The following is a 13,037-nucleotide window of genomic DNA, read 5'->3' as shown; positions in this document are numbered from 1 at the left end:
GAAATCAAAACTGTATGACTGTGTGATAGACTAGAGCCCTCATCCATCAGCGTAAACATATGAAGAAGTGGAAGATGAAGAAGAAAGAAAAACATTCAAACAGTCTTGCCAATAAACACATAAAGCTTCGTTGTGCAATAGTACTAAAAGTAGAATGGTACAAAATACAGCAAAGGGTAGAGAAATAGCAAGTAGCACCATTTCAGTAAGGCAAGGTAAAGGCCCCCTGAGTCAAAGGCAATTATGGGATGCGGCGCGCATCTCGCTTCAGGCCAAGGGAGCTGGCGTTTGTCCGCAGACAGCTTTCCTGTGTCATGTGGCCAGCATGATTAAACCGCTTCTGGCGCAATGGGACACCATGACGAGTGCCAGAGCACATGGAAACACTGTTTACCTTCCCGCTACAGCGGTACCTATTCATCTATTTGCACTGGTATGCTTTTGAACTGCTAGGTTGGCAGGAGCTGGGACAGAGCAACGGGAGCTCACCCTGTTGCGTGGATTCAAACTGCCAACCTTCCGATCGGCAAGCCCAAGAGGCTCAGTGGTTTAGAGCACAGAGCCACCTACTCCCCTCGTTTCAGGATATGGTATGTAACAAATGTAACCATGGTTTTGCAGTACCAAATTTCTTTTTTTATCTTTTTCAGCTACAATTGTGTTGAATGAACTGAACTGGACCGGAGCTTTAGATGAAGTCTTTAAAAGGAACAGAGAAGAAGACCCAACCTTGCTTTGGCAAGTTTTTGGCAGTGCAACTGGCCTCGCCAGGTATTACCCAGGTAATTTGCAGTCCTGAAGACATAAATTTGTTCCAGGGCACTACCTTTGTCACTCCAGTCAATTCATATAAAAATCACCACACATTTTAGCAGGGCAGGCAAGAGAATACAAATTAGCCATTCCCTTGTGTAAAGTTTGTGAAGTTGGAGCTGGGAGTGTTAAAAGTGTTGTGAGAAGAGAACTCATATTCCCAAAATCTAATTAACTCCGGGCTGTTCCCTAAAAGAGAAGAAATATCTGGTGGAGTCTCGTTTGAAAATTTCAACAGACATGTTGGCTTTTTATATAGGTTGCAGTTCTCTGTATGCCACTCCTAAGGGTTTGCATGACAGTTGCTTCCTCTAGCCTTGGGAGTGCTTGAATCAACCACTAGGTGCATAATTTTACTGAGTTAAATTAAGAGGAAGCGCTACTGTTTCATTGGGAATGTTTGCCCTTATGAACCGTCTTCAGTACCTCTGAAGATGATGACTCTGCCACTGGAGTTCAAACTGATTAATACAGAGAGAAGGGTTTTGTTTTATGCATGCATCTGTCCTGCTCTTTAGAGAATCTCATTACTGTACCATAGTAATTAATTTAAGAGGGTGTATTTTTATTTCTTTAGGCCACTAGTAGACTTAGTTCAATTAATGTATTCTGGGAGAGACATCTAATCCAGTTAGTTTAATGCTTCTATAAAGCAGTTTCTAAAAAAAGAAAATAAATTAAGCAATCAAATTTTACTGTATGACTAAGAGCACAATCCTTTGCATATGTACTCAAGATGTAAGTCCCACTAAGTTAAATGGGGCTTACTCTCCAGTAAATGGGAATAAGATTGCATCCTAAGTGTTGATGTCCTGCATATATACTATACTTAGTACTTTAGTTTCTGGTGCTAATTTGGCTTCTAAAGTCTATCAGGGTTTTACGGTGTCCAGTTTTCATCATTGCAGGCAATGGTTTTTCAAATTTCTTTGAAGGCTCAGAAACCAAAGAAAGTCCTGGGTGTCCTGAGATCAGATAGTGGGTTTTCTGCACTATTTTCTGCACACTTCATTCCTCAACCCTTCATTATGGAATTGGGGAAATTAAATTTATGCTTATGCACAGAATTTACATAATTCCCAAGCAGTGTTTCAGCTTCCTTGAAATCTAATTTGAGTTTCTCTAGTGGCGGAAATTTGGGGGACTCGGAATACAATTAGTCCAGCTTATTGTTCAATCAAGTGTCCCTTTTTGCATAATAAAAATATTGTACATCTATCAAGTCCCTGAACATTTTGAGCCCAATAAATTGTTTCCTTCTCTATTTCTGTGTGTGCCTCCAAAGTCTGCTTTTCTGTGCTGTGTACTGTGAATAGCTTGCAGCCCGCACTTCTTTCCAGGTCCCCAATAACTTATCTACTGCTTGATTATATCTAATATATGCAGCAACCCTTGGCAACAGTGTACAATTAAAATAGGGCTATGGAGTTCATTCACTTTTTGCCTAATAACTGAGCAATATAAACTACCCATGCATCTCAAAGCTTTCTGTTTATTTTTCTTATTTATTTATACATCTTTATCTGGGTGTTTTTTTTAAAAAAAAAGTACTCAGAAGGAACACAAATATTAAAGACAGATAATTAATTAAACTAAATGAATGAGTGAAATCATTTAAAAGCAATTGTTAATGAACTCCTCCATCAAAAGACTATCAGAAGCAACAAAAACAACTACAGGACACCAACATTCATTGGATATACTCCATGCAACTTGTGTGGTTGGGGACAACTTTAAAACCAATCACAGAGCCAAGGTAGCACCCCAAAAATGCCACAAAGTGTGTGTTGGGGGGTAATTTGGGTGCTACAAGGTATCATTTATTATGTGGCCAGCATGACTAAGCCGCTTCTGGCGAACCAGAGCAGCACATGGAAACGCTGTTTACCTTCCCGCCGGAGGGGTACCTATTTATCTACTTGCACTTTGACGTGCTTTCGAACTGCTAGGTGGGCAGGAGCAGGAACTGAACAATGGGAGCTCACTCCATTGCGGGGATTCGAACCACCGACCTTCTGATCGGCAAGCCTAGGTTCTTGTTTCTAGCAACTTTCAAATACTTGAATGTTGACTGTGTGTTTGTGTGTGCAAAACAAGACTTGCTTTCAGTAATTCTGAACATTTTGGTTTGTTTTCTTTCTTTTGTATTGAAGAAAGTATAGCAAGCAGAAAAGCTCTTTCTGAGAAACCCAAGAAAACATAGCTAGGGAATTTATGTTCTCATTAAAAAAGCTCTCACGTTCAACCAATTTTCCTTTTTTTTTTTTAGTACAGGTATAAGTATTTTATAGAGAAACATAGTGGCAAGTATTTTTAAGCCACACAAAGACTTGCTTTTTAATTGTTGTTATGACACAAGTTGTATGTGTTACCGGTATTTCTGTTGTTTTTAATGCCCATAATCTTGACATCTGACATTTCTGCATGGAAGTCAGTGGAGCAAGCTGTAAACAATTCAGATAAATTTCTCTAGAAACTTAAGGAAACTGCCAACTTGCAATCTTAACTCCATAGGTGGGCAGAGGAAAAGGAGAAGAAACACTGGAACAGTCTGCATACCCCTGCTGTTCCAACAATGTAGAAGGATAGAATAACAAATATATCGAGAGAGAGCCCCCACTTTGTGGTACAGTAATGGTAGCCAGGCTTTTTGGCAAGCATGTTACAAGTTTTATCTTTCCATGATTTTTATGGTTGACTGTGGTAGGATGCTTTAATCTTATTCTTGTTCACTTCTCTTTTCAATAATAAAATAGATGTAAAGTCTAGAGTATGAGATATTACTTCTTTAGTGTGATTATACAGACAGTACTGCTATAGAATGTGCTTACCTGTCTACTGAAGGTGACGAGACCAGAGTTCAGCTCAAAAGAAGCAGGCAGGCAAGTGTGTAGCAGTTGCGCTGTCACAACCAGGCTCAAGGACTTCTTGTCTCTTGTCTTGGAGTGACAGGGCTATGTGGCTGTCCTTAGTCCTTCCTCTTGTGGCATGTGTGACACAGATTGTCCACCTCCATGCTGTAGAGTTATATTCTCAGTTACATTTAAGAACTCCAGCACAGGAGTTTAGAGGGTTTTCTTCAAAGAACTATGAGTGGAAGGGAGGTAGCCATTTCCTCTATTTCACAAACAGAAATCACATAGTGGTTTGATAAGTTGGTTCTGTAGGAATTTTTGGCAGAACTTGCACTAGAGCCTGCGTAAGTGGAATAATATGTCTGGCGGTATTTTCACTTGTAACACAATGTTAAATATGGCACTTCTGTGTGTGGAAACACACACACACACACACACACACACACACACTTGATGTAGATCATAACACAATGACATTTTAGCCCAGCCATTTCCCATTCCTCAGCCACCTCTATCTCTGAGTGGTATGAAATTCCAGGGGTTCCATGCACTTACACAGAGTCCATGTTTCCTTCAGAAATGAGGCACAGTGGAGACTGCAGGGTCTTTATAATATATGTCTTTACACACACATATATAGCCTTATATAGCCTGAGCCTGTGATGGCGGGATTGCAGAGCTTTCGCACCCTTTGAGGGTCCGGTTTCCCCCTTAAGGGCAGCATTGGAGTCAAAGGATAGCAAAAAGCCTTCTTCTGTGTCTCTTAGTGCAGCCTGTCTTCCCCAGCTCACTTGGAGTTCTGCCCCTCCTTCTCCTTCTTGCTGCTAACCAACTTCAAGGACCTCCCCAAGCCTACATCATTCAAAGCTGAAGCCTTAAAACTGCCCTTTCCCTCTGCCTACTAGCACCCAACAAAAAATGTGCCCCACTTCTCCTTGCCCGGCAGTCTTGCCCTCTGATAGTTTCCTTGGTGGGCCAGCTGGCTTGGTTCATCAGCATAACTAAATCCAGTTTAACCAAACTTTGATTAATTCCAACTTTTACTAACCCCGGGAATTATGGGGTGGATCTGGTACCCAGGAATGTAGGGAAATCTGACCCCCACAACCCATAACAATACAGAACAAAGCAAACCACACCACATTCATTTCATATATCTGCTGTACTTATACTACCTTGAATGGCATGCAGATTATTAAACAGCTGAGGAAGCCTCACAATGGATAAGAGAAATAAAACAGCTGCATTTTGTTGCAGTGTGCTTGACTTGTTCATAATTGTATAAAATGAACTTTGGTTCTCATAGAGAATTGATTGGCAAAGGTTCTTTCTGTGCCTCTTACATTATGTATCACATTATGCGTGTCCTTCCCTTTATGTCCAACTGATTAGATGACAGCAGCACAGTTTAGCAGTTTCATCTTGAAAATCAATTACAGTGTATGGTTGGAATAGCATAAGGTCACTCCATTTCCACTGTCTAAATCACCAGAAAGTGTAGGTCTCATTTTTTTGTGTGCTGAAGAGATTGTCCTTCCCTCCCCAACCTTCTGCTTTGTTTCTCTGAAAATGTTGACGTCAAACTCCAGCCCTGAATGCAGCTCGAGGTTTTTACCTTGAGGCCAAGTCCGGCATTGTTCAAGGCCAGGCTAAGCCAAGTAGCCAGCTTTCATCGCAGCAGTACCCGAGAAAATATCGCTGCTGGGAATAAGTTTACGACTGATGTATGAGCCTAGTCAAATTGGACTGCTGCAGTGAAATTGTCTGGGGAGGTTTCAGCTCTGTCTCCGACCACGATGGCTGTTGGTGAGCTGCGTCATAGGGTAGTAGGGACCACTTCCCAGACAGAGACAATTTGAAAAATAGGTTATTCTCATGAAAAGCAGAATGGCAAAGAGACATGTTGAAACCAATAATGTTTTTCATCAAGGAGCCCCTCTCTTGTTGAAGCTGGATCTCTAGTGAATTGGAAGGCTTGTTTCTTTTCTCCAACTTCAAACGAATGGACATGGCATTTATCATTTTAAATTATATTTTTCTTGCATCCCCATCCCTCAAAAAAAGTAATAATGTGACTAAAGGAAACAAAATGAAAGCATATAGCAGAACAATAAATAAAAAGTCCAAATAAGAACTGCAGAAACATGATTTTGGTAGATGCCAGAGAATGGTCCATTCCACATTCCTCATCAGTTTCTCATCCATTTTTTCTTAATTACAGGTGTAATTTAGATTATAATTGTAAATCAATAGTTCATTATACTACTGCAATAGGCAGCACATTTATTCCCTTTGTTCTCTTAAGACTGGTTTAAGTGCTAATGAGCTAGTATATATTTATGCAGCTCTTGAGGTCATCCAGTTACCTGCTCTTCATCTTATTTTGCCTTTTCCAGGTTCTTTTTAACAAATATTATTTATCTAATCTCGTCAGCACAATAATTCCATAGAACAAAGTTCTACCGAGGTGTCTTACGGATGCTAACCTTCACAGATTGCTGGCTCTGTTATCTAGTTATAGAATTTCTGTTATTACTGAAGGAATACCACACATTTAGAAAAAATTATGGAAAGAGGATCATTACAACCTGAATGTGGGCTAAAAGGGTTGGGACTCCCTTTGATTAATAGATTCAAAATAAAGAGGTGTAAGCATTATTTTCTTTCTTTGAAATAATATTGAAACTTGCTTTTCTGTTAAATCTTGACTGGCTCAGGTAGCTTCCTTTGCTGAAGTTTTCCTGTCTGCTTAGGCAAATAAATAATGGATCAGCTTTGAAAATCAATTCATAATAAAATGCTATCTCTCTAAATGAAAGCCTTGCTGTGCACAGCTGCTCTTGTGTTAACTGTTACTGGCAGGTAATAGTTTTGCCTCGATATTGGACTTACCAAAGAGAGTCATTACCGTGTAGCAAGTAATAGGAGGCTGGCTAATATAAAACTCTGCAAAATGAATCTGAGCTCTTACAAAATGAAAGTTAAATGGGAGACCTTTGCTGGCTGCTTATATATTTCCGAGTAACTGAGGCTTTCAATTTTACAACTGAAGCTCAAAGACACCTTATATGGGGAGGACATTCAGAAGGCTCTGAAAGAACATAGATGATTTACTGAGATACACAACATTGCAGGTATAGCATTATAGTTAGGGGCATGAGCTGCAAATCACCAATTTAAAATTTAACTGAGTAGTGAAAAACAGTCTTAATCATATATCCTCAGAAGGAAGTCCTTTCGAATTCCATGGGGCTAACTCCCAGGTTAGGACTGCAGCCTTAGGCAAAGTTGTGCCAGGCCACTTTTAAGATGCCTCCCATTACATTCCAATAGAGTGTGAGCATATGTGCATTGTTTCACACATTTCTGAATCCTTTCTGCACAGGAATACTAATACTTTAGCAGATCATCGGAAGGATTCATAAAGTAATAAATGTGAAATTATTTGAGCACTTAGGAAAAGCAGCATATAAATACTGAATGTAAGTAGACATAGTCTATTGTGGTTAGCAATTGCCTGGCATTATCCTTGACAAGAAAGCAAGTAGTAGAGGACAGCAAAAAGTCGCCTTCCATTAGCTTACTCTGAGGTTTCTTCACTCTCAAGCCAGGGACACTCTCTTCACTTTTCTCTTTTATCCTGGAGCAGGAAATCTGCTTGAGACACTTAGGCTCCTTGCATGATTTTAAACCCTGCGCAAACTTGCGTGTGGGGAGAAGGCTTCCTGCTTTAGATCTTCCTGACCAAATTTTGGACTGCGTTGGCACTTGCCTGCTGGAGATGAAATGGAATGCAGAATGCCAGTGAACATGTTCCCTTTCATATAGCTGAACAGGGCTTGTGAAATGCAACACCAACCAGGCTGAACACTGTACAAGCATTCGTTATGAGAAGGCAAGAATTCATATTCCCAACCTTGTGTTTTTTAATACCTTACCTTATATGGTTTTTGGACATATGAATGTCCCATTTTCTTTTCTTTAATGTACAGTCTACTCTGTTCCTCTTAAGTTTACTATTCATCCCATTCACGTTTCATGAAATACATTTTAGTGCCATACCACTTTATTAAATTAAAACAATCTCACTTTATACTTAAAATAGATAATTTCATGTGAAGATAATCTAAGAACTATATTAAATGTCGTTATTAGTAGAAAGTCTTGATCTTGTCTTTCTTTCTTTCACTCTGGAAGTTTCTCTCCTAATTCCTCCCAGTATTTTCTCCAGAAGATTTTTGTTACTTCTACTGTTCTGAAGAATCTTCTCCTTTCCTTGTATGTAAAAGATAGTCCTTCGGGGAATTCCCATTTAAACATTTATTTATTTTTTAATGCCAAGATCATAAATATGTAATTATCTCTTTTTTTGAGTAGTGTTGGAACTTCTTTCATTATTTCAATGCGGTTCCCTTCTATGTAGAGTGGGTCCATTCTACCTTTCAACAAAAGTTTTTCTCTAAGCAACCTCAAATTCAGGAAAATCAGGCAGTCTCCTGGACCTTTTCTGGTCTTTGATTTGTTCACTCTTATTCTAAATATTTTCTCAATGTCCAGTATCAGGTCCTGTTCTCGTACTTCTAACCAGTCTGCCAAGGCTTTTGTTATTTTAGTAGCAATTTATTCATCTTGGTTCTCTTTAATTCCCCGCAGGCGGCGAACCATTTCTCTCTGTTTCACCTCCAGGACAGCCATGGCACCCCAGGTGTCCTCCTGTATTTTCCTCAATTCTTCGATTTCTCCTTTATTTTATTTTTTTGGTATCTTTTCATCTTTTTTTGGTCTACTTGATTTTTTTAAATAATTTCATCTTGTTTTTGCATCTTCACTTTTACCTCCTGGACTGTTGTGTCTAAATCTTTATATTTGGTTGTCAATTGATTTACTTGATTAGAGAGTTCCATTATTAGACTGGAGTTTTTTTCGATCTTAGTCCCCATATTTTCCATCTTTCCATCTAGTATTCTGATATTTCCATCCAGTGTTGTTATTTTTTCACCTATTTTTTTTCCATTCTTTCCATCGCCGCTATAAGTTCTTTCAGGTCCATATTGCTCTCACTTTCTATAACTGAAACTCTTCTTTGGTGGTTCAAGAATGTCGCAAAACCACTTGTTGGTTGGGCTTTCTTTGATCCCATTGGGTTCTCGTCCCATCTGCTCTTCCTTTACTGTTGTTTCTTGAGGTTTTGTAACTTTTAGGGAATTTCCCTAAAGTAAAGAATTATGAGTCCATTCCCTTCTGGGTTATTTGGTGTTTTCCACCCCAGTTTCAGGGTGGCGCTGAAGGAAGGAAGGTGGTGCTGAAGGAAAAGGTGGGAGAAGCTCCTGTTTCTGTGTTATTTATTCTCTTTATATTTTTAAAAAATATTTAATTTATTCCTGTAGTTATATTTTTGTCCCCCAGGTGGTGCTATTCTTCGAATTATTTATTTTCCTTTTCTGATACTGGCCACAAGAGGTCTCTATATTCCCTCTTGATTCTTTCCTTCCTCAAAACCTCTCTTCATTTACAATTCTAGTCCTCTCTTTGGTGTCTTTTCCTGTTCACACCCTTTCACTTCCGCAAATGGTGGCTCCTTCACGCCAACTCCTCTGGAATTTCCCCAAATACAGGTATGTTTATTTGCTTCACAATTCCGTGTTTTGTGTTTAATTGTGGCGGTTTTAGATTCCCTGCTCTCCCCTTAGGGTGCCAACTGTTTTCTTTTGTCTAGTCTTTACTTTTCCATCTTTTTATCTCTGTCTCTAGTCGCAATTTCTTTGATCCTTTGGCGGGTTGTTTTTATTCCTAATGCACTCCTTGCGATGTATTTTAACATGGATTGTCTGTGCTGTGTTGGGGTCCCCTCTTAACTTCAGACCAAACTCTGTATTTAAAAAGCTTTGTATCTCGTCTTCTTCCTTGCTACCCACTTTCGCTACTGGGGAGTTTTTAATAATAATAATAATAATAATAATAATAATAATAATATCTTTATTGTCATTGCCCCCTTCGGGGACAACGAAATTAAAAATTCTGAGCTTTTCTACAGTTGTTTCAGGAGAAGAACGTCTTATTTTTAACAGTCTCTTATAGGAGAGTTCAGCGCTGCCTCCTCAGGTTTTGGGGGCGTTTGCGTCGTGGAGTGGGTTAGCCCGCTTGCGCAGAGGTCCTCCCTGCATCTTAATGCTTTGTTTTCTCGCTGTGGGAGACCCCTTTTTGCGCCAGCGTGGGCTCTGCCCTCAGGATCCCCCCCTGAGGTCTGGGTGACATACGCCTCATCCCCCACTTCTCTCTCCGACACCGGGTCTGCCTCGAGATACCAGGAGCGCAGATCCCCACCCGACTGCAGGTGTGCTGTTCTGGAAGTCGACTTTTACCTTCTCCTGGCATCATGTCTCCTCTCCCAACTGGGCCAGCAAAATGATTGGCCGTTGTATCGCAGATGAAAAATCAATAAATCATATAATTTCTACCATAGATGCATTGTGTCCTATACTACAGTTTTTCATTTGGGAAAATAATTAGCAAGTGGGAAATGGCGAAAGAGTTTTAGTATAATTATCTTATAAATAAAACAGAATAAAGGCATAAAATAAGCTAAGAAGTTATAGTTTAATAGATTTATTTCTTTATTGTTAGATGAATTTTCTTTAATGATACTGAAATTTACAGGAAGGCATAATACTGTAAATATCATATATTTATGGCTATATAGAGAACACCAACCCAAAGAAAATTAGTAATTTACAGGCCACTGTGCTCTATAAAACATGCAATCAAACCAGTTGTGAACAAAGCTAGAAACTAGATTATGATACAACCAAAGTAAAACACAACAGTTCCATATTTATTTTATGTTTTATTATGTCTGCCTTAAATCTCTTCTATTCAGACAGCAGTAAAGGTTATAGAACTGCCAACCTTTCTAATCAGCAAGCCCAAGAGGCTCAGTGGTTTAGACCACAGTGCCACCTGCTCACCAGGCCGGGTATCACATCTCATTATAGTGAAGCAGTGTTCCAGAAGAAACACATGTAAACCTGTATCTTGCACACATGTTCACAGAAGCACAACTTTGTTGTTGTTTAGTCGTTTAGTCATGTCCGACTCTTCGTGACCCCCTGGACCAGAGCACGCCAGGCACCCCTGTCTTCCGCTGCCTCCCGCAGTTTGGTCAAACTCATGCTGGTAGCTTTGAGAACACTGTCCAACCATCTGGTCCTCTGTTGTCCCCTTCTCCTTGTGCCCTCCATCTTTCCCAACATCAGGGTCTTTTCCAGGGAGTCTTCTCTTCTCATGAGGTGGCCAAAGTATTGGCGTCTCAGCTTCAGGATCTGTCCTTCCAGTGAGAACTCAGGGCTGATTTCCTTCAGAATGGATAGGTTTGATCTTCTTGGAGTTCTCAGTCCACATACTGCTTAAGCCTGCCTTGTAGAATTTTAAGCATAACCTTGCCAGCTATGTTATTAGCTATTTTATAACACACAGACACAAATATATATTTATATTTTATAACTATGTTATTAGCTATTTATAAATGCTGATACAGTCTTGCTTGCTTGCAGAATTAGCATGAATCATCAAATGTCAATATACCAACACAGAAATATGATCTAGCGATATAGATACTTGATCCCCAAACCCATGCTGCCTGAACTGTAGGCTTATATGCAGACAGTTTCTGGTACAGATATTGCAAAACATGAAAGGCAGAGAGTCTGCTATTTTATGCTAGGGAGCCAGCAGAGCTGCAGTGGGTTCGTTGATGCAGGGGAGAAAGATCAAATGCACATGATGGATTTGGTAATGGGAGGCTTAGAGGAGCACAAGATTTGGAAAACGAGAAATGTGAGGAAGAAGAGAGACACTAATAATTACCTGTTTATAGGAAAGGAAACTAAAGAGCAGCAGTTTCCTGAGTTCCACCATGACCTGTAGTGGCATGGCCACAGTTCCAGGCAATGACCCAACTGGATGGGTGGTGGGTCCTCTGCAGGTTACTGCTTTCTGAAGGGGTAGCTGACAAGCTCACATGAGGGCAGTGTGCCTGATCAGCTGGCCCTCAAGCCAAAGTCTAACTCCTACCCTGGGTTCCTTAGAACCCTTTAAATAAAGGCCCCGAACAGAAAGCACTTTCATTTTTGGGTAGTGCTGGCTTGTGCTTCCTGAAAAGGTTCTGTCTAACCTAAAGAATTGTTATTATTATTTTCAGCATCTCCATGGGTAGACAAAAGTCAAGCTCCAAACAAGATAGATCTGTATGATGTCCGTAGAAGACCATGGTAAGCATCACTGTGGTGGTGGAGATATTTATTTATATCCTGCCTTTTCCCCTGATGGAGCTCAATGTGGCTTCCAACTAAAATAGAAACAGCTAAAAGCATATTTAAAAAACAAGCATTAAAAACAAAGTTATGATCCTGATGATGTGCATTGCACTGGTAGGTTGGAAATATGTATTTGTGTATGTGTGTTTGTGTTTGTGTGTATATCACTTAGTAAGGTATGCATGCCAATATATGGTCTGTGATTTGAATCTCCAAATGTGCTCCTAAAGCCAATTGAACAATACAGCTCCGTTTCCCAGTCTTCCTTCCTTTCACCAGCATGCAATGACCATTCCCTTCCATCATATTCCAGTATGGCTGCACACTGTTCTGATTCAGGGTAAAATTTATTCCTAGCCCTGTCAACTGGAGGCTAATAGAAATCTGAAACATAGCTCTAAGATTGCTGTAGTGACAGCATGCAAAGAGGGTGGGTGGGAGTGGGGCTGTGAAGATATTGACTGGGTCCAACAAAAGCCCGCCCCTACGTAGACTATGGCTAGTCCGGAGAGGAAAAGAATTTCCCACCATCTTGCTCTTGCCAAGCAGAGCTGTCCCTCAGCAACTTCCAAATTGGTGACCAGGGGAGGGGGTGTCCTATATATCACCATAGCTGGAAGTCATCTGGTGTTGGTGGCTGCTGGGCACATGGTATTCTTCCATCCTATCTTGACCCCTAGTGCAGGTGGGAAAAGGACCCCCATGAAAATGGCCATAGCAGCTTACACTAATATTTAGTCCAGATATCACCAAATCACTCCATAAGTGGTTTACAGTTAAACAAAGATCTTTCCCTTCTGTCTAGACTAACTCTATCAGTCACCTAGCTACTTCTAGATTGTTTGTATTTTTACTGTATACTACTGAACTACCGAACGGTGGGAATGTGTTGGGGGGGTGGCACTAGGGGAACATGCCAATTCCCAGGACTTTCGTCTTCCTTCCTTCCTTCCTTCCTTGCTTCCTTCCTTCCTTCCTTCCTATTGTCTCTTTCCTTTAGATATCAGTAAACTAAGCTGTTGTCCAGTCCTATGGCCCTTGTAGTAATATGCCCCCC

General features: G+C 40.3%; 1 protein-coding gene across 5 annotated transcripts in view; it reads left to right on the top strand.

Annotated features, from left to right (window-relative positions):
* Positions 1-13,037, top strand: part of CACNA2D1 (calcium voltage-gated channel auxiliary subunit alpha2delta 1) — a 370,898-nt gene that overhangs the window by 243,915 nt on the left and 113,946 nt on the right. For all 5 annotated transcript variants that reach the window (XM_081023487.1, XM_081023486.1, XM_081023485.1 and 2 more), the window contains exons 7-8: positions 651-782; positions 11,866-11,935. In XM_081023487.1, the coding sequence (XP_080879613.1) occupies positions 651-782; positions 11,866-11,935 (202 nt within the window). The remainder of the gene's footprint in view (positions 1-650; positions 783-11,865; positions 11,936-13,037) is intronic.

The sequence above is a fragment of the Podarcis pityusensis genome, assembly GCF_964106645.2.
Source record: "Podarcis pityusensis genome assembly, chromosome: 10".
Classification (NCBI taxonomy): Eukaryota; Metazoa; Chordata; class Lepidosauria; order Squamata; family Lacertidae; genus Podarcis; species Podarcis pityusensis.
The sequence above is the reverse complement of the archived record's forward strand: the minus strand, read 5'-3'. Positions and strand labels throughout refer to the sequence as shown.